We start from the raw sequence: 26,358 nt of genomic DNA on the forward strand, positions 1-26,358 counted from the left end.
TCTAAACTCCCCTACCCTCAGCAAAGATGAGTTGGGGAGGAAGATATGAAGAGACTAGAGTCAAAGGCCCACTGAGGAAAGGCTAAGAGCAGACTCAGGGAGAGGGGCTAGAGTGGTCTCTGCAAAATAAAGTGGGAAGAATTGGGGTAGCAGCTGAGAGAAGGTTTTAAAAAAAAGAGCAAGAAGCCAGAGCTTGCATTGTCAAAATTGCCCAAAGGACTGTTTCACAATGGAAAAGTCTGATGTTCAATTTTAAGATGTATTTGACACACACCTTCCCCAGTCGGCCAAGACCTTGGTAAAGTCAGCTACACACACGTGTCCTTGTGTTAGTGGTTTTAAGTGGATATCGAGGGAAGTGGACTGCATTCTGAGTCAGTGTAGAGCAGAGAGGAGGGAAAAGCTTAAGGGAGTAGACTGGGAGCCCCACAGTGGCGTAAACTCTGAACCCGAGCACCCACGAAGGTGAAATCCCCAGGATTGGGCAGAGCCTTGTAGAAGATGTGGGATAGGGGCTGAAGGTGATATCAGCTGCTCAGATTTTAAGGAGTAATGTCATTTGTCCTGTTATAAATGACCATGCTGCACATTTGGGTTGAAGATATTTTAAGTGTAACTATTTCTTCCACTTGAGATAAGTGCTTGGATAATTTTAGAATTCCCGTGTAATCTTCTCAGGAAATACATGTATCTACAATTAGAAACAGTCAAATATTTTATTCCAGTTATGCATCTAGTCTTACCTTAAACTTTATTTCAATTAACAAATATATTTTGAATATCAATACAATTATTTTTATTTTATACAATTAACATTTATATAATTATTTAAAAAAACTTTTTTCTTATAGGATATAAAAACAGACTTTTTTCACGCTTCTAACTATAGCAATGAAAAATTGCCGTGATGTCTCTTCTCACAGCTAGTTTTTCTGCTAAAAGTATTTGATCATGAAATGCTTTGGGGCAGCTCTCTTGGCCTTCCTAATTTAAAAAAAGATTTCCCATTTATTATTTTAAAACACTGAAAATATACTTAAGGACAAGTGAATTACACTTCAGCATTAACATGCTTTTCAGCACTCACATTAATACAGGATACTTAGAACAGTGAATACGTGAAGCTACTAAGGATTGTTTTATAACTTAAAAACCTCTAAGAATATCTCCCTCTAGTTTTAAGAATTTATATGTTTTTCTCAGAATTATAGAAATATTTAATTCTATTGATCTACCTTTCAAATGTAAAAACTTACCAAATACAGCAGTTATGTAAAAATTAATTTATCTTAATATAATCCCAGAATTCATGCAGCGTACGTGCAATAAGTATTCTATATATAATTGCTTAAATTCAGGGTTGGCCAAACTCAAATTGTACTGACTTTAATGAATGGTCATAGTAAAGCCATGTAAAGAAATGTAGTGGAATTGGTACCTGGCTGCGATGCACAAGGCAGGCAAGCGTTCTCCATAGTAGCAGTACTCAGTAAGTATCTGCTGATTCGGCAAGGGCTTTGGTTCATGGTTCGGCAAGTTCATGGAGTTCATGTCTTACTACTATTGCCCTAATCAGTTGAGACAGAATTAGCACTAACTAAATCTTCTGTGCGCTGCCTGGAAGGGTTTGTTGAGGGTAAGAGTCTGAAGACAGAGATTAAGGAGTCTTCATCCTCCTAAAGTGCTGGGCATCCAGGATCAGAGCCCTAGGTCAAAGAAATCCAGCCTGAATGCAAACCTAAGCACGAGTGCATTCCTGCATTGGGGATCACCAGACACGCTCTGCATTCAGAACGGATATCCCAGTCTACGCTTTGACTCAGGAGCATTTCATCTGCCACAGCAAAGTGACCTTGGTTCAAAAATTGTCTACATGTTTCTAAATATGTAGAAGAGGATACCCTGAAAATGTGAAAGTTAATGTTTAAAGACTCATGGGTTGATCCATGACCGAGGAACTCCAAAACGGTGAGTTTGTAGAAACATACATTTGGAGCTTCAAGTATTTATCTACCTAGCTGGTAAAGTGAAAGGTCTGGTCAACCCCAGAATACTTCCTTGGAAGTGTCTGATTATATTTGCTTTAAAATATAATTTGGTTTAGGGCAGTGAAACTATTCTGTATGAGACTGTAATGGTGGGTACATGTCACTATACATTTGTCAAAACCCAAAGAATGTAAAACACAAAGAAGTGAACCAACCCTAAGGTAACCCGTGGCCTTTCAGTAATAGTGAGGTGTCAGTGTAGGTTCCTCATTGTAACAAATGTGAGACTCTGGTGCAGGATGTTGATAGTGGGGAGGCTATGCATGTGTGTGGGAGAGGTATATGTGAATTCTTTGTACTGTCTACTCAGTTTTGCTGTGAACATAAAATTGCTCTAAAAAATAAAGTCTATTAAAAAAAAATAAGAACAGTATGGAGGTTCCCTAAAAAACTAAAAATAGAACTACCATACGACCCAGCAATCTCACTACTGGGCATATACCCTGAGAAAACCATAATTAAAAAAGAGTCATGTGCCACAATGTTCGTTGCAGCTCTATTTACAATAGCCAGGACATGGAAGCAACCTAAGTGTCCATCGACAGATGAATGGATAAAGAAGTTGTGGCACATATATACAATGGAATATTACTCAGCCATAAAAAGAAACGAAATTGAGTTATTTGTAGTGAGGTGGATGGACCTAGAGTCTGTCATATGGAGTGAAGCAAGTCAGAAGAAGAAAAACAAATACCGTATGCTAACACATATATATGGAATCTAAAAAAAAAAAAAAAAATGTTCTGAAGAACCTAGGGGCAGGACAGGAATAAAGACACAGATGTAGAGAATGGACTTGAGGACACGGGTAGGGGGAAGGGTAAGCTGGGACAAAGTGAGAGAGTGGCATGGACTTATATAATAATACCAAATGTAAAATAGATAGCTAGTGAGAAGCAGCCGCATAGCACAGGGAGATCAGCTCGGTGCTTTGTGACCACCTAGAGGAGTGGGATAGGGAAGAGATATGGGGATATATGTATATGTACAGCTGATTCACTTTGTTATAAAGCAGAAACTAACACACCATTGTAAAGCAATTATACTTCAATAAAGATGTTTAATATATATATATATAATTAGAAAATATACATATATAAAATTTGGGACATTCAAAAGATAACAGGCACAACATTAAAAATTGCCTTCATCCATTCAGGCTGCTATAACAGAATACTATAATCTGGGTGGCTTATAAACAGAAATTTATTTCTCACAATTCTGGAGGCAGGGAAGTTCAAGATCAAGGCACTAGCAGATTCAGTGTCTGGTGAGGACTTGCTTCCTGGTTCATAGATGGCCTTCGTCTCACTGTGTCCTATGTGGAGGAAAGGCTGAGGGAGCTCTCTGAGGTCTCTATTCTAAGGGTACTAATTCCATACACGAGGGCTCCACACTCATGACCTAAATCACCTCCAAAACGCCCCACCTCCAAATACCATCGCTTTGGGGATTAGGTTTCAACATACGAATTTTGAGGGGAGACACTCAGTCTATAGCACCGGGCTATAATTTTTTGGTAAGAAAATTTGGGCACTAATAGGTGTCGTGATAAGTAAATAAGCACTTTCTCACAGGTGTAAAGATGAAAAGAAACTAGGGAAGCCAAGTGGAGCCCAGAACTGTAACATTCAGGTGTGGTAGATGCCAATGACTCATGGTCCTCCCCAGGGACCTTCATGACATAGGGACATTTCTGTAGACTTGGGAATAATTTACATTTTAGGTAAAAATTTGGTAGACTAAACTAAAAATAATAAATTCTTTTGATTAAAAATAATAAATTACCATGTCAGAAGTGTAACAAAATTTTATACATTACATTCAATCTCTCTGGCATTGCAAAAAGAAAGAAAGCCAGATTCAAGCGCCATGGAATCCAGAACAGGTATGGTACCAAGGAGGGCTTTAATGGTAAATTAGATGAGACTTGTCTCCGATGCCTCATTTCTTCAACTCCATTGGCCCAATAGACTTAAGTCCCCCACTCATTTCACTGAACACGTGAATAACAGTGAAAAATATCCAGCTGTGTTGTTGCAGACCATGGACCCTACAGAGCCTCGTAGAAATATGCCTATGCCTGGCAAACCTGGTGGTCCAGAAGAAAGGCATTTGTGTCGATTATCTAGTGGAATGACGTTAGAAAGTAATCACGTGGCCTCAACAGTTCTTGCTGCCTTACCCATATCCCCTTTCTGAGTTCACCTGCAACCATAGAGGTCATTTCCCATCTCAAGCACCTGCATTTCTCTGCTTCAGACTGAAGGCTTTCTCCCGCACCGTAGGAGCTTGTTGGATCTAGCTCCGGCATAACCCAGATGCAAGGGAGAACTGTGCCCTCCACCAGTGGCTGACAGAAATCAATGGGTAAGTGGCCAGCTCTGTGTCTTTCACTGGGACAATTATGAGGTGTGTACTACAAGTTTTCTTAGAGGGTCCTCAGAAGGTTGTCCATAGTGGTAACTCACAGATTAGCTCACCCCTTATTGGCTTTTTTCCCTTCCTGGTCTCACCCACTCCCTCACGTGGGCTTCGTGGGATCACCTCTCAAATCAATTACCTTCATTCAAGTCCTTGTCTCAGGCCTGCTTTGGAGGAATCCCAAAGTAAGATAGTCTCATCCACTTTTGGTGAGTAATCTCCATGGCACTTCCCTATGGTGACATGTGTGAAGTAGCGGGGTGGTCAGCCTCTAGGCAGTGCTTGCTCTGGAGGGATTCTGCACTACTCCTTTTCTTCCTTCTCCTTCCTCCAGATTTGTTTCAGGCATCACATAAAATGCAAGATGAGCACTATATGTCACAGCTTCAAAGATTCTCTCTCACTCATAGGTAAGTTCAAACTTCTACCAGACACTGTCGATTCATGACACAAATCAAAGGTCAACAGTGTTTCAAAAGGAAACACCACGTTGTGTCCCACACTGTTCTGTTGTGTAATGGACGAGGTGAAAAAAGGTGGCTGTGTGCCAAATCTCAGGTGCGGAGGGCCTGAGGTTCTAGAAGCCAAGGAGCAGTGTCCTCGCCAGAGATGCAAGCCCACAGCTGACACACCTGGCCTGAGTTCTTTCTTGGCAGCTCACCCTGGCTGGCAGGCATCTGGCAAATATGTTTATCCTGATTCTGACTGGTCACTACTCTGAGGCCACTATCAGAGAGGAAATTATATTGACCTCAGAGAAATAGTGAAAATAAGTCCACATTAAAAACTGTAAGAAAATGTATATGAATGGTGAAAGCCAGTGATAGGTGACCTGCGGACTTGAATTTCGAAGTTGATCAGTAGCTTTAGGCCTGGAAAAGAAGTTAAAGAAGTGACTGCTTATTTAAATACCATTATATTTTTAGTTTTGGAACCATAGGAATGTATTAACTCTTTTAAAAATTAAATCAAATATGCACATGAGAAAGAAAAAAAATCACGACTTTGAAAAGCAGAACATTTCCTTCCTGATTTCCTTTTTTTTTTTTTCAAACATAGTTGTAGTTATCTCAATTTTTTTTTAAAGTAACTATTGAGGATGAAGAAGCTGAAGTGACCTGTTTGACTAACACTCATTTAATATTTAAAATTATTCAAAAGATGTTAATAAGAAAATATTAGACAAAATTTTACCCCTTTTATAATGGTCCCTTTTTCTGATCACTAGGTTCTAGATAAAGTTATGAATGCTTGTGTTTAATGTATGTTTGGATATAACTTGGTCACTTGTTCTAATTAGACACATCCAGTCAGCCCGTATTCACTTTAATTAGATGTATTTTGGGCCATTAGGAAGATTTTCCTCCTCTTTTCTGTTTTAATCTTATCAACTAAATAGGAATATTTTTCCAAAACTTTAACATATGGGAGCATACATGTATTTGTACTTCTGGAAATATAAACATCAAAATAAGTTGTAATAAAAGAAGATGGTATTTCTGGAATCTTGCAAAACTGGTTTAATTTTATTAGTGTTGCTTGTAGTGTGGTACGGTATTACCTGTGGACTCTCCAACAAATTCCAAAGGCACACGGAGTTCTGCAGTTGTATCTGGGTACTTACAATGGAGGGGTTTTTCTGTAACTGAAATCTTGCTGTAGTTAGTCTTCCCACGTGTTGGGAAAATACAAAAGGCGTTCATCGTGTTCAAGAAGAATTCAAATAGTTCACAAAAAGTAGAGGTATTTGTTGACATATCTATCCGGTTTTTTTTTTAGAACTCCATCAGTGGCGAGAAATATTGATGATAAATCCAGTGATGGCCGTGAACCCTTTATTGACAGCATCAGGGCATCAGAGGATTCCACTGGTTCCCTCACCATTTGAACCTCCAAGTGTGGATAGGCATTTCTCTTCAATATGATATTCCAGTCAAAGGAGAAAATGGATATTATGAGGGTTTCAAATGCTGTTAACCCCAGTATTGTTTTATTGTCTAATGTTATTTCAGGGAACTGTGGTGCAGTAAATCTGCCGGCCACATCTTCAACAAACTTCTCATCACTTCCCCTTTGAGGCCTGCTTGACATCCTCACTCAGCAAATAGCTAACGAGCACTTTCTATGTGACAGGCATTGCATAGGTGCAAACGTGGATGTAGTCTGCTAGGGCTGCGGTAGCAAAATACCACAGACTGGGTGGCTTAATTTTATTTCTCACAGTTCTGGAGGCTGAAGGTCCTAGATCAGGGTACTGGCAGGTTCTGTTTCTCCTGAGGCTTCTCTCCTTGGCTTGCAGACTTGGCTGCCTTTTTCTCTGTGTCTTCACATGCTTTTTTCTCTGTGTGCAAGCACTTCTGGTGTCTCTTCCTCTTCTTATAAGAACACCAGTCCTACTGGGGCCCCACCCTTATGACTTCATTTAACTTTAACTACCCCCTTAAAGGCCCTAGCTCCAAAGACAATCACATGGCAGGGCAGGGGTTAGGAACACAATTCAGTCCATAACAACTGGGTATCCTGGATTTCCTGTGATAGAGCAGTTCTTTCTTTGCAATAAAAGTGAAGTTATCCGTATTTTGGTTGCACACTCTGGCAGTTTCCTGTCTTCCCTTCTTTTGAATATATTGATATAGTCTGACATTCCGAGGAGAAAGAAAAATTCAGTATTTATGCTTGTTCATGGAGCATGAACAATAGAGTTGGACTTCTAGAGACCACTGAAGTTTGGAGAAATAAATTGTCCGCCCAGGTAGTCACTGATCCCAGATGGCAAAACTCAAGCCACACTATGTTTATCAAATGAGAAAAGAATCTTGTGGTCAAGAATGGAAAATCAGACATTGGTACTGATTTGATTGGATCTTTTTTTTTTCCCTGACATCCCTAAAACTTCCCTTTCCTGCTTTCTCTGTTGTGTTGGCAGCTGAGTTAGTCCTTCCTTAGTAGAGCCCTTCCTCCTAAGCTTTCTCATCATATTTCTACTTAAGCCAATAGAGACTGCAGGACTTTTGTACTTCATTTTGGGAAGAGATGATAGAATCCCATATGGCAATAAAAAAAAAATCTCACTGCCTATGCAATGGAAATTTTGTACAATTCCATTTTCATTTTACCTAATTTGTATCTTTTTCCCTAGAGATTTATTGCCTCCCACTGTAGCTCCAACTGACCCAAGACAGTTTTGTGTTCCTTCCCAGTTTGGATCCTCTGCTCTACCAAATGCAAATATGCCGAACGTGCTGTCCAGTCGTGTCTACTCAGGTATGAGCAACAGATGGCTCTCGTCTGTGGAGCCGCTGTGAACTGGATTGCTGCATTAAGCTTGCCATCAAATTTACTGCCAAATTTTAGAGGCAAAACTGTATGGTGATTATACTTGTGGTTTCTACAATTACTACCTAGGTTTAAATCATGGTTCCACCACTGTGTAACCAAGTGTAAGTCGCTTAACTCCTCCAACCATCAATTTACTGATGAATAACATGAAAATCTGCAATTACTATCTGTCTTATCTTACACGCAGGAACTGATGAGGTCATGAGGAGATGAGGTCTGAGAGTTAAAGGCCCTGGGGCAGTTTACATATGGCCTGATAGGTCATAGTGAGGACCTGCCTTTTATTCTGGGGAAGAGGGAAAGCTTTTGAGGAGTTTGAGCAAAGGAATGACATGGTCTGACTTACATTTTACCAGGATCACTCTGGCTGCTGTGTTGGGGACAAACTTGATAGGATTAAAGTTCTGGAGTTAAACTGATGGGAGTTAATGGGCTATTGGAATAGTCAAAAGATTATGATGGATTGGCCCTGCGTGGTGACAGTAGGAATAGTAAGAAGTGGCTGGATTCTGTAAATACTTTGAAGGTAGAAACAACAAGATTTTCTCAGAGTTTAGATATGAGATGTAAAAAGAGGAGAGGTGTTAAGGATGACATCAAGAATTTTGGCTGAGAAATGGGAAAGGTGGAGTTGCTCTTCACTGAGTTGAGGAAGACCATGAAAGCAAGAGTTCTTGGGGCGGGAGAGATATCATAGGCATTTGAGATGCCTAATAGACAATCAATGGGGGATGTCTGGAAGGCAGCTGAAGTCCAGGGAGGACTTCTGGAGACAACCTGGAGATATAATTTTGGAAGTCATCGGGATATATGAGACTAGATGAGATCATCCATAGAGTGAGTTAAAAGGATGAGTTAGAAGTTAAAAGGATGATCCCTGGGACATACCAACAGGGTCCAGAAGATGAACGGAGATACAGAAAAAGCAACCACTGAGGTGGGAGGAAACCCAGGAGAGGACGGAGGCCTGGAAACCAAGGGAAGAAAGTGTTTTAAGGAAAGAGTGAGCAACTGTGTCAAGTATGCCACTCAAAGATCAAGTAAGATGAGGACCAAGAATATATGATTAGATATAGCTTTGTGGAGGTCATTGATGATCTCGATAAGAGCAATTTCAGCAGAGTGGTGTCAGTAAAAACATGAGTGTAGGGGCTCCAGAGGGAATAAGAGGTGATAATTTCCTCACAATATTGAAGATCAGATTGATGCATCTTATCTCCCCAAAACTATATTCAGTGAGTTTCTGTTTGTCCCTGCTCCCCAATTCCAACAACTCTTAATATTGAGTTAGCCGAAAAGTTCATTCGAGTTTTCCATGTCACAGGAAAACCCAAATGAACTTTTTGACAATTCCAACAACTCTTAATATTCCAATTCCAACAACTCTTCCAACAACTCTTAATATTGAGTTAGCCGAAAAGTTCATTCGAGTTTTCCATGTTACAGGAAAACCCAAATGAACTTTTTGACCAACCCACTAGATATGAACAATGTGAGTGAAAAGCCTGAGACAGAAAGAAATATGATGGGTGCCAGGGCCAGTGAAGACACCAGCCTGCCTGGATTTAGGCATGTTGTCTGCCACAGTGCATGTGGATCCACTTCGATGAGATTGAGCAGGGGCCAGGTCTGAAACTAGACACACCCACTGGAGTGTGACAGGCCCATCAGCTGAACCTGGATGGTAGCCCCATCTGGCAGCAAGAACCCGGTAAATCTATAGCTCGAAGTTACAGGCAGCAATTAAGCAGACCAGTGAAATAGCTGCATTGCTGACTCAGAAAGAGCTTCTTAGTGATGAAGAATCCAGAAACTGCCAATAGTTGGATACAAACAGGCAGGTTGACAACCTGTCCCAGGAACAGAGGTCAGTCTCCCACCTCAAGGCTGACATGTAAGAGAGTAAGCAAGGGTAAAGTAGGGCCTCAGTCCTATAGAAACTGAGCTACTAAGTAAGTTAGCAAAATAGGAATTAAGACAGGGATCTGTTTCAAAACTTGGGATGTTAGGTAGGGAGTGGATTATTACAACAGGACTAGCACTAAGTTTGATGTCAACTATTTGGGAAAGAGAAAGAAACTTGAAATAGGTTTGATGAGTCCACATTTCATAGGGTGCTAAAATCCAGGTAATGAGAATTGTGCCCTCTACACTGGTCTTCTCACGTGGACATTCTCTGCATCCTTGGGCATTACCCCATGGGTTGGCAGTCTTATGCATACCAGCTGTCTCAAGGAGAATATCTGAAAGGCCCTCAACTATAAAAACATGGAGCTTTAGAGTCAGAAGGATTTTTAGAGGTCATGTCATCTAACCTCTGAATTTTACAACTGAGAGAGAATCTCATAAAAATAGATATAGTATGGTGTATTTCAAGATAGGTTATTATTAATAGGAGTTTAACGAGCTCTGCTAGCTTGGTACAAGGCAAGTATAAAAACAGTTCTAGCCTTCATGATACTTGTTGGGGAGAACAGATTTACACATGTAAAACTATCATTGAACAAAACTCTGTGTAATAAGTATAATTTGTGTATCTGTTATTGTTATAGTGTGGTCTGTAGACCTATGCTGGTCTGAGAAGTGTTTGTACAAATAAATGCATAAACAGAGAGTAAGGCTTAGAAACTTTCACAGCAACTTGACAGGGTAATTTTATGTCTATTAATCTAATCATTTTAAATTGTGCTTGTACTTGTTCTTGCTTTCATTTCAATTTTCTAAAATGTCATTTTATGTATTTTTTGAAAGTATTGGTCCATGATGGGTTGGAAATTTTAAAAGAAAAAAATAGTCCTTCACCAAGGGATGGTTTGAGAAGCACCAGCATAAACTCTAAGTGCATTAGGAGTCCAGAGAAAGAAAAAATCAATATAAGCATGAAGTTACCAGGCAAGAATAGAGCCTTGAATTCTGACGATGCTGTCATTATCTTAAGACATATTCGAAAGTTGACACAAGAATGTAATTGCTGTTCAACTCCATTGAAATTGTTTTGTAAAAAGTATTTTCCTCAGCTACACCCAAAAGTCCACGTAGAGAACTTCATATTTTATCCACTTAAATCACTGTATTTATTTCCAGGGATTTCAGTGCATAAAGAAGCACTTAGTTACTTTTTTTTTTAAGGTCAGCTAATTCTTTTCTTCCAAAAAAAAATGTTATCAATATTTACTTAAAAAGCAAGCGATCAAGGGATCCACAGTTAATTTCATCTTTTTCCTTTTGAAGTATGGTAGGGAAACACTGCCAGTCATGAGACCCATACTTAAAGGAAAAAAATTATCTGGGGAATTCCCTGGCAGTCCAGTGGTTTGAACTCGGTGCTTTCACTGCCAGGGCCCTGGGGTCAATCCCTGGTCAGGGAAATAAGATCCTGCAAGCCGCAAGGCGCAGCCATAAAAAATAAAAAAATTATCTGGTGTTATCGTGCCATCACCAAAGTGACTCTAAGATTCTGAACAGCCATGAACTGATACCATTTCCAACACTGTACTCAGGTGGTGGTGTTTTGCAGATACTGTTTTAAATCATTATATTTTCTTTTATTATTTTCAAGTGGATATTGTTAATTTGTTTGTGGGGTGGGATGGTGGTTTTCTTGTTTAAGGTTGGGGCATTTTGCCACCTGAATCCATAAAGGCAATGGCTAGAAGGAATGAAATGATTCAAAGGCAGCATACTGCCAGGTAATGTAACAATGTTGTTTTATTTTCTATTCATTCACTTGTTTGTTTATTCATTTGTTATATATATACTTTTTTATATATTCATTTATTGTATTTGTGTATTGTTTTTGTATATATTGTTATATTTGTGTATATGTATTCACTGATTTTATATATATATATATATATATATGTATACACACACACTGATTACTTTCAAAAAGTATTCCAGGAATATTACAAAAAGAAACATATACAAACATGTACACAGGTTGTTTAAGGATAAAAACAAGATTAGAAATTACACAGTGAAGCTAAGTCTACAGATCACAGTAGCTTGTCAATGTCTCATAATTAAAATGCCTAGCTGTGATTCCTTTGAAATTCATACTGGCATTTCTGGCTTAAATGACTTCAGTTCTGCCCAAAGATAGGAGCCAAGCTTGCCAATCCCACTTCAAACTATGCCATTAGAGCCCAGACAGCCCCATGTCAACCTAAAAGTGGCCTTCAACAGCCAGGAGAAAGAAACACAGCAATGATGACTAGGGTATTGCTGTGGGCAAGAGAAAGCATCAGTCAACTTTTTCATCGCTGAACATTAAGGGGTCCAGGTGATGACCAATAAGCAAAGTAAAGTAAGCAAAAACACCAGCAAGTCTTCCCCCCTCCTCCCTTCCCCCACCCTTACCACTGGCATTAATTTTAACAGTTGAGACTTCTGTGTTTCTTGAGTGTCACTAAAATTGTACTGTTAAGGTTTAAAAACTTCTTCCCAAAACTTTAATTTCTTTGAGGGTTAATCTCTGGTAAGAAACTATGCTGTGCTGCATTCTCCCCATCCCTGCTAAGATTGCCATATCCATTAGAGACAACGCTCTAAAGACTGGCCTCGGACTTCCATTGTGAGATTCAGCCAAACCCTTCACCTCTAATCTTACTCCAAACTCTCCTTCCCAGTGGCTCTCTGGGGGATTCGTGTTTACACCTAACAGACTTCAGATAAGTAGCATAAGGACTCACAAGAAAAGCAGAGGTGCTACAATAGGGAAGGCAGAGGGCCATTAAAATGATATTTCTAATGGTTCTCTTGGGTTTATAAAATATATTGTTTTGTTTTTAGGATGGAAATGGAAATGCATGCCATTTACCAACAAAGGAGAACAGAAAAAGTTAATTGCAAGGGCCTAGCAGGCCTAGGGATACCATTCCTCTGTGGCTTCAGTATCCCAGCTGGCCCAGCCACCAACCATGGCAGGAGCGTGCTCCCTGCCAGTGACCTGCGTGCTCACAGAAGCGCCCTGAGAAAGCTTCAGGGAAACCCCATGCTAGTGGCAACTGGTCCGCGCTTTCTAGACAGCTGGGGGCAGAAATGTCGTCGTCTCAGGAGAGGTACAGGGAATCAGAAAGTTCTAGACAGTGACACTGAGAGTTCTAAAAGTCGAGTAGAAGAAAAGCCCCTATGCCAAACCCATGCAATTCCCTGTGAAGAGAATGAGTATGCAAAAGACCCAGAAACAGACACTCTCAACAACCACAAGTTGGGTGAAACCAAAGAAAAGCCATCTACAGCTCTTGCTCACACCTTTGGAGAGCTGGAGCGCAGCCATAGAAAACCCTGGGGAGCTCGTGGCACTCCCCTGGAAGAAAAGGCCTGGGACAGTGGGAAAGAGAAGGCTTCAGAGCAGGTTCTGGCAGCCTGTGGTGAAAAGAATGGGGTTTACGCTCCAGTTCCTCAACCATCTCTGCCAGGTAGGTGTCCAGGAGCTAATCCTCATGAACCGCAGGTCATCAAGTCCCTGAAGTTATTACATAGTGAGCTGTAACCACTGTATTTCTTTTTATCCTCCTTTTCCTTAATCCTACTTAGAATTAGCTCCTCTCGAAACATTTATTACATTAGTTCCAATCAGCCATAGCAGTGCAATGTATCTCTGTTTATATATTGCTATATAGAGAATTTTCAGCAAAGGCTAGGAAGGTAAATATGAGGAAGGATGGGAAAGCCTACCAGAATTTTTAATTAAAATTTTATTTTAATTTAATCTAATCTCTTCAACACAAAACAGAAGGGCTTCTTGCTTAAAAGTATGAATTCAATCTCCCCTGTATTTAAGTGTAGAAAAAATAAACAATTAAACAGAAGCTCTTTCAGTGCTCACTACTGCTATGATACTCTCTAACCTAAAACTATTAACACACTACCCCCCGCCCCAAAAAGACACACTGAATAGTTTTCAAGAACTTCTTTAGGTAAAAAATATTTTAGAACTGGAACTTCTTTAGATAAAGATATTTTAAAACACAGGGATTTGGGTATGTGTAATCTAGCCACCATACCAACTGCTTCCCTGACAAAATAGTAATTTGCCATTTTGATGAAGATGTAGCTAAATTCTCACATGGCTTAGAGAGCATGATGAATCATGTAACATCATAGAACATGGTAGTATTAATCTGGAGAATGAAATCCACAGGGTATTTCTATTGGAATCTGAGAGAAGCTGGAACTTTGTTTTTATTTATGATAAGGTTGTCATTAAAGATCCTTTAGAGGAAGAAAAGAAAGGAGGTAGCTAAGCTTTTTTAGAAATCATCTCTCAGTAACTCTATCTTTGAAGGGGGTTACTTGTAGATCTATGTAAAGGGGCTGCTCTATGGTAATAGAACATGAGGAAATTAATGTAACTATACATAAAACTGTACTCTTAGCTTCCCCCTTTCCCTTTTCCCACAAAATAATTTTCTTTCTGTTTTGAAGGAACACATGTGCTTCTTACAATCAAGGAAAATCTATCTTTGGATGAAGATATTCAGAAATGGACCGTGAATGACGTGTACAACTTCGTTAGTGGCCTTCCAGGTTGTTCAGACTATGCTCAGGTGATGCAACATTTAAGTATTTTCTTAAAAGTTAGACACTCTGATATATAATTCCTTCATAATGAGTTCTGTCGAACTTGATTTTGACCCCAGAGAGCATTCCTAATAATCTCTCCCTTTGTATGTCATTGGTTCCTCTGGAGCAGAAGCCTCTGATTGGTGGAGCCTGGGTCATGGGCCCACACCCCAGCCTCAGGGGAGGCTGGGAAAGCCAGTGTCTGGCTTTAGTTTCTGTCCCATCAAGGCTCCTGAGATGTGGAATTCTCCCAAAATTAGGAGGTTCAGAAGCCAAACATCCAAGAAGAATGAGAGATGTCTACTATATTCCCTACTCATCCACTTAGCAAACATTTGGAGGCATGTACTTCTGTATCAGAAGTTTTAGGCTACTCATCATACATAACAGAAATATATACTTTATTCTAAAAAGGACAAGAAGGATATACATCTGAAAAGTAGGAAATTAACTATTTTAGAATTCCATTTTTATGCTGGGGCAATATATAAAAATGCCTAAACACATAATTTAATCTGGTAGATAAATACTATTTTTTAAATTATAATGAACTATCAGGACAGTTGAAAAGTAAAACTAGCCTCACTTATATGGGAAAATTGGAGATAAAAATGGTGGGTTGCCAAGTTTTTGAAGTTTATGTCAGTGCTACATTTTCATGCATATAGTTTACTTTTTCAGGTGATTTAATAACACAATTCCAAGCAACAATGTGCCTACTAAATCTGGTATCACTATCTTTGGTTTATATTTTAAAGTAAAAGAAAGCAAGAAAAGGACATTATGATTTAACTACATCATAATTAACTGATGTTAGAGATAATTCTTTTCAGATCTCATTTTGTGATATTTTCTTCAGTGTAATGCTGTTAATTTTTTTTAAATTTTCATTTCTTTCTTCCTTCCTTCCTTCCTTTCTTTCTTTCTTTTCCTTTCTCTTTTTCTTCCTTTGTTCTTTTTATTGGACCAATGGAAAAGTCATATAGAGTAGTGATTAAGAGTATGGCTTATGAAACCAGAAAGTACAAGTTCAAATCCTGGCTTTTCCACTTTCTGGACATGTGACCTAGGACAAATTGCCTCCCTCCTTGGTGTCTCAGTTTTTTCATCTGTAAAATGAGGATAATAGTATAATACATTTTCAAAGGATTGTTGTAAGCATAAATGAGTGCCTGGCACTCAGTAGATTCTAATTTCATCATTACCTCAGAGGCTTCTAGAGAAAGCAGAATCTCAAGTTACTTATGAGGCAAGTTGTATTCTTCACGTCACCTACTTTGTCTTTTTGCATACCTGCTAAAAAAATTTGTTCTATTTTTTCCTATTCAATGAGTATAACCTTATTATTTTATTACTAGTCATTAACAATGAGTAAGTCACTTTTTAAATGTATCTATGCCACTTTTCAAGTGGTACAATGAAGTTACCAAATCCTGATAACCAGAAAGAAGCAACCCCGTGTATAACGAACATTTGATTACTGACTTCTGATGGATTGAATCTGTTTGAACTCACTATTTTTAATCAGTCAGTGATTCACAGTCATAAAAGTGCAGTTTATAATAACCACTCTTGTAATAAATAATGTTACATGCACTTCATACTTTATAATCCCAAATGTCCCCTTATGGGTATAAAGAAGTCACATAAACACGAAGACCCCAAACTTTGCTGACTCATTATCTCTTACCAACAGGATGTGGGTGCTTCCTTCCCCACCCCAAGAAGTGGTACAGTTATTTCTAGGTGTTTCTCAAATGTGTTTAGGATCAAGTCCTGCTCTTGTTTCCTCACTAAAGTCAGTTCCCCTCCTAGCAATTGCTGGTGACTCAACAGCAAGGATGCCACTACTCTGCTGGGCATGACCAGGCTGTGCTCAGTGACGGTGTTCTGTACAGAAATGGGGAGAACCCCCCTGGACGCAGCTGGGGGCCGTCTGAGCACAGCAAGCTCTGAAGCAGCACTGCTTGTGCACAACTCTCACAGGAACCCTTGTCTGCAATGTGCCATCCGCTTTTACTCACAGCCCCTGGGACTACTCAGGACCACACCCCTGTCCCCTTCTCTGTCCTCTTCTTCCTCACCTCTGCCTTAGGTGCAGCAGCCTCCAACCACCCACCTTCTGCAGGTAGAAAAAGGAAATTCAGGAAAAAATAACCGCAGTGAAAACCCAAAGCCCCTTGCAAATGAAATCTTTTAAATAGATGTGAAGAGAGGATGGGTGGTTCAGCCATTTAGGGACATCCAGGGTACCCTGTAACACATTTTTTGTGTTGAAAGTCAATGTCTAGTTCAAATAAGTCAGCAGTTAAAGTATTCTCTCTAAAAATAACTGAAATTATTAAAAATACATGCATATTTATATCATGCACTTGGCCCAAACTGCTCTCATGAGAATGAAGTGAGGATATCTTCTGAGTGACAGAGGCATGTTCTGCATCTTTGCCTCAGGCCCAGGGTCCATCCACCATGACTGAAGGTTAGTCCCTCATGCATTTCAGGCCCTGGGTGCCAACCTACCTTTGTGTGAAAATTTATCTCTGTGATTTCTCCTTCTTTGGATGCTCTCTCATGGTCCCTTCACTGCTCACTGGAATCCCTACAAAGGAAAGAGAAATTAGGTAAACTTTCTACCATAAATATAGGTAACTATTTTCATCAGCACTCCTTTTTCTGATTGGCAGTGGGGTTAAGCAGGGGAAATTCTGGATCAGAATCATGAACTCTACATTATTTTACAAGTTCTCTAACAGGCAAGCCATGCTTTTTGGCAACTCACTTAACCTTTTCTATGTTGGTTCTCTCATTTATAAAAAATCATAGTAATAGCGCCTACTCTTTATTGGCAACAGACTATGTGCCAGGCACAGTACTAAGTAAATTATTTAGATTGTCTCTTAAATTTAATCTACACCATACTTCTGCAAAGGAGATATTAACTCTATTTTGCAGCTGAGTAAAGCTGAACTTCAAGGTGGCTAGAGGACTGCTTAAAAAAATGTGTGTGTGACTACAAATCTAGCTCTTTCCGTTATAATTACTCTACATTGAGGATATTGGGCCATATGATTTTCGGCCAAGGGTACCTGGGGCCCTAGGAATTCTCAAAGGTGGTAGAAGGTATGCTTAAGTTATTCAAGATATTTCAAAACAACAAACAACCTAAGAAATACCATAAATTTCCCCAATATAAGGCTACATAGACTAACCCAAACTGTCCACTTTTCTGCTTTGGCCCAAATTAAGTTATTTATATTAGCCATTCTACAATTTGATCAGTTAAAATAGGAAAAGAAATAATTACTTAATAAATATAGTTTGTAAATAACTAAAATCTGTTAGAACACAAAGTTCCTGGTACAGAAGTTTCCCAAGAAGAATCTAATTTTCTGCTGGTCCTGAGGCATGCCCTCCAAGGCACGAAACACACAGTGGAAATGGGACAAATATGGTTCCTCTTCTCACGGAGCTTGTAGTCCAGAAGAGGGGCACCGTAAGGGATTCCACATCAGCATGACCATGCTGGAGAGGGCAGCTACAGGGCATGGTAGGAACACATAGGAGGGCCTTATGGTTTCCTAGAGGAAGAGGCATTGAAAGTGAGACCTGACAGTGAGGAGTTTACCACCTGAGGGGGAACAAGGTGAGAGGGAGGCAAAGGAGGAATTTCCAGGTGAGGACCAGAAGCCAGAGAGAACTGAACATGGTTGGGATTTGAGAATAATTTTTAGTGGCCAGAGGGCCAGGGCCAAGGTGAGGATGGCAGGATAGTGGACTGAAGAGAGAGAAGGGGCCAGGCCACAGAGACTTGAAGGATTGTGACTTCATCCCGGAAACAGTCTAGGTTTTAAGGAGGAGTGGCGTGCTTAGCTTTATGTTTCAGAAAGGTCGCTCAAGTTGCTTTTATGAAAATAGGTTAAAAGAGGCAAGACTAGTGGGGAAGCCTTCTCGGATGAACAATAATGGAGTTGGATCCAGGGTAGAAGCAGTGGGGTGGACAGATAAGAATTCTGCCTGAGAGGCAGAATTGGCACGATTCAGCTTCTAAGTTAAAGATATACATTAGGGAGCCTTCAGTATACAGAGACACTCACTGAAGCCAAGAGAGAGACTGAGATGAATCCGGAAGACCAAAGAGGACCTGGGTCAGAAGCCTAAGGGACTCTAACACATAAGGATGGACAAAGAAACAGTAGTCACAAAGGTGACAGCAAAAGAGAGGGCAGAGGGTACCCAGGAGGGAGAAGCCTCAGGAAGGCAAGGCAAGTGCATTTTCTTGAAGGAGTAGTCAACAATGTCAAATGCAGCCAGGAGTGTAAGAAATAAGAGGACTGAAAAATACCTACATGTTTGATAGAATCACCAGGGACCCAGAGGAGAGCAGGTTTAATGGACTTGTGAGGGTGGAAGTCAGACTCCTTGAGACTGAGGAATGACTGTGAAGTAAGAACATGGAAACAGGGAGCATCAAAACTCTTGAGAAATTGGGCTGTGAAGGGGATGAGAGACCTGGGGCAGGATATAGAGATGGAGTGAGGAAGTGTTTCTGCGTTTTCATCATTATTGCTTGTATAATGATGGTGGAGACTTGCTTAAATTCCACTGGGAAAGAGCCAGCCAAAGAGAAGAGACTGACGATCAGACAGGGGAGTATCTATTGTTCGGGGCCTGGAGGTGGGAAGGGTGCAGACACTTAGCCTATGTGGAGAGAGTGCCTTTAAAGAGTGAGGGACCACTCTCCCCCTGTATCAGTACAGAGGAAGAAAATGTAAGCTTTTAGGTTGGTTTGGGCAGAATTAGAGGAAGTTCTTATCTACTGGTTTGTTTGTTTGTTTGTTTTAATTAGGAAGTTACATGATCTGCTGAAAATGAGGGGGGATTCTGTGGGGTCTAAAGGTTGAGTGTGAAGAAAGCTTGAAATAGAAAGAAAAGAAAGCTCATCAATGTATGTAAGATTGCCAGGCAGTTTGAAGTTGGAGACCATAATGTTACAGTACTACCAGTCAGCCTAGTTTTTTCGGCCCATCTCCTTATCTGCCTGGAAACTTTGTCCACCAGCAGCCTTCCTAGTTTCTGGAAGAATGGAAGGCATGGTGACATCCACTACACAATCAGAACAAATATGTCCAGCGTGACAGCTCTCATCTGAGTTTTCCTCTTCTCCCTTTACCTCTCATCTAAGGCAGTGGACAGAGGCACTGAGTCTGTAAATGTGAGAGTCTGAAATTTGCCTGAAATGGTTTTTACCCACATCCCTTCACTCATACTGTTTGTCCATTCGTTGATTTGTCCAGCAAGGATTATTGCATATCTTCTGTAATGGGCCAGGCACTGCATTACAGGTACATTGGTGAGTAAAACATGGGCTTGCCCTCAAATAATAACTATTCCAGGTTGGAATTGCATTCTATATACAGAGAATTACAATGTACTCCAAGGGTTGTTAAAGAGTACAAACAACATGCTATTGGAGCACAGAAAAGAGGGTAACTGAAAATAAGAAATGTTATGATTCTTTGTGTCATCCTCAAGCAGTCTTAATGTTTCCTCCAAAGCTAAAAATCTATATATAAAACAAGGTCTTAAAAAAAAGACATTTAAACAAAGCTGACATCTTTTGTGTTTAATAAGGTGTTTAAAGATCATGCAATTGATGGAGAAACTTTGCCATTACTCACAGAGGGGCATCTTCGAAGCACTATGGGCTTAAAGCTGGGGCCGGCACTAAAGATCCAATCGCAGGTAGGGTGATTTTTCGTAACTAAACGTGTTAATGGTATGAAGCTTAAGAGAAATATGTTACCTTTATCTTGTAACATTAACAATACCTATTTAACCTCTTTATTAAGCTTTTTCCCTCTGTGGTTGGGGACATGATAGAAGTGAGGGAACCTGAAAACTTTGGACGGGGCATTGGTACACATTCCTAGTTTTGGTTGGGAAGGCACAAAGCAGTGGTGTGCTGGCCAGTGTTTAACAACCTGCTGTCTTTAAAAATGAACCCCGATTCGTAGCATTTGTCATTTCCTGTGGTGTCAATACTCCCACCATGGCTGACAAACTCGACATGCAGCGTCACTGAATACAGAATTGGGAAGAGATGCACCGCAGCTCCCCATTTCAGACTGTCTTCACCATGTGGATAGCACAAGTGTAAACAACCTCAAGAGCAGAGATAATAATAAACAATTACAGTAAAATAAGTAGGTAAAAATAATTAAGTGATAAGTTTGGGGCATTTAATACTTTAGTTTGCAATATAATATATCTAATTGTAACTTTATATAATTTAATTTTTAATAATGGCATTTTTAGCAATCAGCTTGCAAATTTCCTAAAAATATAACAATTGGTCTCAAGAGCTGGAACAAGCCAGCTCCAGAGCACCGCTTCTCATCACCACCTCCCTCCACTGCTTCATTCTGGTCTAAGGCACTATCTTCTCTCGTTGGATTACTGCATTAGCCTTCTAACTCTTCTCCCTGCTCTGCCCTTGCCCACCCAGAGCCTGTTCACACAGCAGCAAAGAATGATTCTTCTAATACATGAGACACATCATGTCACTCTTCTGCTCAAATGTCTGCAGTAGCTCCCCATTTCTTTCAAAGTCCAAGTCAGAGTCCTATATTATTTGCACTCCTCCCCACCCATCACCACCCTTGCCTTCCTGACCTCATCTTCTAAGTCTCTCCCTGCCAGTTACTGCTTTTGTCAACTCACCTCTGGATGCTGTTTGAACATCTAGACAGGTTCCACCTTCACACTGTTCCCTCTGCCTGCGATGCTCTTCCCCCAACATCCTCATGCTTTGCTCCCTCATCTCCTTCATCTTTGCTCCACCATACCATCTCAATGAGGTTTGCTTGGTTCACCTTACTTAACATTGCACACGGCCCAGCCCCCATACAGACTACTGCTATCCCTTTTTCTGGTCTTCTCCTTTTCCCCATAGCACCCATCACGTTCAATCACACGATATAATTTATTTATTTGTTATATTTATATTTATTTTTGATTTCCCTCTGCCCCCACTAGAATGTAAGCTCCATTAGAGCAGAGATCTTTATCTGTTTTGTTGACAGATATAACCTTAGAACATGCAAAACCCATAATAGGTCAATAGTTATTTGTTGAAAGAGTGAGTTTCGTAAAAGTCAAACCAAGAAGCCTCAACTAATTCTTTCAGAATTTATACAGTACTTTACTTATTCACAATACATGCTTAGACCAGGAGCTGAGTTTCCAGAATGTCCTTCAAAAACCTTTTTTTTTTCCTAAACTTTTCAGGGTAAAGAAGTTCTTTATTTCTAATGCAAATACTTCAGTGTTTCCATTGATGTTCTTTTTTTCAACTTCTTATTTTGGAATAACTTTAGATACAGGGCACATTTGTCAAAACTAAGAAATTAACATTGGTACAATATAATATTCACTTTTAAATGATTTATTTTTCTTTAGTGAGGATACTATACCTCTTGGAATACTTACAATAACACTGCAGTTTTTTCTCAAATCTGATTTTCTTTGGCTTTGGTTTATCACTTCCGTTGCACTTTTTGTTCTGCTTTGTCCTTACAATGTGGCCAACCCCAAGTCATTCTTAATCTTCTCCTCACTTGCTGTTAGCATTCTGATGCTCCTATCTGATATATATAAGTGCTTCCGTGCAGCCCAGCTGAGCTATTATATCCCAGCCCCCATCTGCCAGCATAACAGGACAGGACTCCCACAGAAGCTGGGGGTTGGGGGGAGGTGGAGGGGGAAGGTCCAGCTGATGCCAGATGTTCAACCAAGCAGAATAGTTGTAGAGTCCTTGGGATTGGGAATTTCCAGGGGTCTAATTGAAGCAGGAAAATTGGAAGGTTCTGAGTAACATCTGAAAGTCCCAGAAGGTGAGCAGGCAGGAGTTCATCAGTGGATAACAAAATCTCAATCTCCAAAATGGGAATCAAGGGCAAAATTCCATTACAGCAAGAACTGCTAAGAAGAAGGAAACCTACCCTCCAGAACAGAAACGTAGAAGGTAGACCTGGACTGAGCACACAAGGAAAGGGGTAGGAGAAGAAAAAGTTACTGGAATTTGAGAAAGATATTATTAGAATGGAGGGAGCTGGGGGTTTGAGCTGTAACAACGTGAACAATATAGAAATCTCCTGGGTCCCACTCGGCATCAGGTTTGTGTAGGAGCCCGCTGGTTAGTACTAGTACATAAGGCAGCGCAGCCTTATTTATGTCTCAACACTAAGCCCACTGAAGGCCAGTTGTGTGCTAAGGTTCTAAAGAATTCCAGCCTCACCTGGAGGAGGATGGGCTGGGTGTTGGTCAAGGTGAAGTAGGGTGTCTGTGGGAACCCTTGTGGGACCATTGGGAAAGGAAGAGGTAGAGTGAACTCAGAGTGAAATAATTGTGTGTGCACATGAACCACAGCAGAACCAAGAACAGGAACTGGTAAGCTCCTACCACCTTGATATCCAGTTTTACAATGTAAACACTATGATTCTAAAAGAAAAAGCCCACCACATCCTAGAATTGTGTCCTTCTAGATGTCCCATGCCTGAAATTACCTCAGCCTCCCTGCCACCTGTGGCTTAGCAGAGTATGCTGAGTTATTGAAAGAATTCATAGATTTAATTACTATATTTTGTCTTCTAAGGTATCTCAGCATATGGAAAGTATATTCTACAAGAAAAGTCTTTCACTTCCTACCCACACGAAACAAGCATTCGATCAACCAACAGATACAAACCCTCTTTTGGATTTTAATTCCTGGAGTGATACACTGGACATTCCTTGTTCCCAGGATATGATCATTCCTAAAAGAACTGAGCGAGATACTATGAGAAATTAGAACCCTCATGGAGCAAGAACAGTCTTAATCGGTTTTCTGAAAAGTCCGGGATATTCTGAAGGGTGTGCGGGGGTTTCCCAGGACCAGATGGCGGCTCAGAGGGAGAGAAAGCCCACCCTCCTGAGCTCTCTGGGAGGAGGCCTTGCCCAGGCTTCCCGAAGTGACCTCATCACAAAGTGGCTGGAGGCGTATCCTTGGAAGCAAATGCTAAATGAAGGATAGAATTTGCAAACATCAAATTTGTATATATAAAGAGGTCTATTTCTTTTCTTTTTCTTCCAGTTTTATTGCGATACTATTGACATAACAGCACTGCATAAGTTTCAGGTGTACCACATAATGATATGACTTAAATACATCATGAAACAGCTATCACAATAAGTTTAGTGAATATCCGTCATCTCTTATAGATGCAAAATGAAAGAAACAAAGTTTTTCCTTGTGATGAGAACTCTTAGGATTTACTCACTTAACAGCTTTCATATATAACGTACAGCAGTGTTCATTCTATTTATCATGTGGTACATTGCATCCCTAGTACTTATTTATCTTACAGCTGGAAGTTTGTACCCTTTGATGACCTTCATTAAAGAGGTCTATTTCTGATTTTCAAAAAAAAAAAGAAAGCTATAGTTGGATGTTTCCACGAGGATATCTGTGCAGAAGCCAGAAGAGCTGACACTGAAAAACAGAGCTCCTAACCTGTCTTCGCTGGCTTCCCATCCCCCAGCCCGGAGAGAGACAGAGGCAACCCAGTGGAGCCAGAAGGAGGAAGAAGAGAAAGTGAAGTACGAAATAGAGAAGCAGAGGAGCTGAGCACAAGGCCCCGCCTTTTCTCATTGCAGGCTTTCAGCCTGAAGGAAGCTGGAGAAAGGATCGGGCAGAAGCTCTAACCTTAAAGTTCAGAGTTCGACTGTTACTCAGCATTTTCCTTCTGATATGGAACCACGTTATGGCTGAAAACAACTGGAGGACTCCTTATGGCCTGAGAGGGAGAGGAAAGGGCATAGTGACCACCTCCTGTTTCACCCGAGAGGTGGGGAAGAGTTACCTCCTCAAAGCAGTACTGAACTGGCAAGATCGAGGGGAGACGACAGCAGCTTTCTTCTTGTACCCCGTGGAATCCCACTCTTTCAACTTCACATTTAACAGAAAGACTGTGAACGGATCCGCAGGAAGCTGATAAGCGTTCGCTCAAGGAGGGCATTGGGTGACAGTGGTGTGAGGGAGACTTCTTACTGTATATCCTCTGGTACATTTTAAATTTTTAACTATGAGAATGTATTTTCTGTTTTTAAAATTTATATTTAAAAATAAACAAACTGGGACTTCCCTGGTGGTCCAGTGGTTAAGACTCTGAGCTTCCACTGCATGGGGCACGGGTTCAATCCCTGGTCAGGGAACTAAGATCCCCCATGCCGTGGGGTGCGGCCAAAAAAATAGAAAAAATAAAAATATAAACTGTGGTAGGCAGCTTCTCAGATGGACGCCAATTACCCCTGCTTCCTGGTGTTCATACCTTGTGTGATTCCCCTCCCCTTTGGGGTGGGCTGCAGTTACGACTCCTTTCTAAGGGATAGAATATGGAAGACATGACGGGGTGTCACTTCTGTGGCTTCTGTCTCAGGTCCTCTCTCTCATTCTCTTTGGATTGCTCGCTCTGGAGGAAGCCAGCTTTTCTATGTCTCCAGGCGGACCTGTGGAGAGGACGGTGTGACTGAACCTGGCAGTAGATCTTCTGAGGCCTGCCAATAGCCACGTGACTCTTCCCCAAGTCAAGCCTTGAGATGACTACCAGCTCCTGCCCACAGCTTGATGGCAGCCTTGTGGCTGACCCTGAGGCAGAGGCCCCCAGCTAAGCCGCTCCTGGGTTCCTGACCCACAGAAACCGGGGGATAATAAGTATGTGTTGTTTCCAGCCACTAATGGAATAATTTGTTTTGTAGCCATAGATTCCTAAAACAAACAAACAAATTGCATTGATAAACATAGATAGCGTGCTTCCCGTGTTCACTTTTTGATTTGGAAGATGGGCTTTTGAAGTCATTTCCCCACAAGCCATGCTAATTTAGTTGATCTTTGCTTTCTTTCATTTTTAATGTGAAAACAACAGGGTTTTTTCCTAACATAAAATTATATTATACTATCAAACATGCTTGTGGACCAAAGAGGGAGTATTGGTAACTTTGAGGGGAGAGAAAGAGAGAGAGAGAAAGGCCCAGAGAGAGAAATAATCCTTTCAAATTTCAAAATTTTAAGAACTATTTTGTCACATGACCTTTCACCTGCTGTAATTCCCAGCATATAAAAGTTTCACAAGGTGCCAAACGTGAGTTAACGGATGTTATGGTGCGGGATAAAAAGAAAGTTTAATTAACACTTCTAGTGGCAAAGGGATCATGGGATTCAATCCATATGATGGCTTTTGAATTTCTTTTCCCTGCTAAATGAGTCAGTTGAGTTGGTAACTGATTCACTTGAACCGATGTGTCTCAATGTTGCTCTAAGGAAAATGCTCTTATGCCATCCTGGCATGTACTGTCACCAAAAAAAGCACTGTGCTTAATTTTAGAACCATGCATAGAAAGAGAACCATGTAAAGGAGGCTCTACCCAGCTCTCAGCACTCTTCTTTGGAAGAAAAGGAGACTGAAGTTGCTTGTCCACACGAAGATTATTCTTTCCAGATTCATGACTCTAGGGTACCTTTTAACAAAAGACCCACTTTAGTAATCAGAATTATTTTGAAGGGTGAAAATTTTACTCATTATCATATAGAAATAGTTTTTAACTCTTCTGCAAATTCAACTTTAGTCTTGATTGTACTGTGTACCCTTTGGGAGAATAAAATAAAGAACAGCAAAAACAACAACAAAATTCTCTCTCATGTTTGAAAAACAATCACAATAAAATGTTTGCTAAATAGGCTCTTCTGACTTATGAAACATTCTGTTTAGACAAGGGGAATAAACATCCATACAATGGAGTACTATGCAACTGTTCCTCTATGGAAGTATTAAACAGCTATTAAAAAGCAATAATAGAATTCAAATATCACCACTTTGCACCCCTAAAAACTAAAGGACCTAAACAGTGATCATAAATGACTATTAACACCACAAAAAGAGAAACA

The 26,358-nt window shown here is 40.3% G+C and overlaps 1 protein-coding gene across 1 annotated transcript; it reads left to right on the forward strand.

The window, feature by feature from the left end:
- The first annotated feature begins 6,277 nt into the window (after positions 1-6,277).
- Positions 6,278-23,226, forward strand: SAMD7 (sterile alpha motif domain containing 7). Its single transcript, XM_068545434.1, has 7 exons — positions 6,278-6,378; positions 7,612-7,736; positions 11,422-11,500; positions 12,603-13,231; positions 14,241-14,362; positions 20,010-20,120; positions 23,032-23,226. The coding sequence occupies exons 1-7, from the start codon at positions 6,278-6,280 to the stop codon at positions 23,224-23,226; spliced, it is 1,362 nt and encodes a 453-aa protein (XP_068401535.1).
- The last annotated feature ends 3,132 nt before the right edge of the window (positions 23,227-26,358 follow it).

This window comes from Eschrichtius robustus, chromosome 6 (assembly GCF_028021215.1).
Source record: "Eschrichtius robustus isolate mEscRob2 chromosome 6, mEscRob2.pri, whole genome shotgun sequence".
In the NCBI taxonomy this organism is placed as follows: Eukaryota; Metazoa; Chordata; class Mammalia; order Artiodactyla; family Eschrichtiidae; genus Eschrichtius; species Eschrichtius robustus.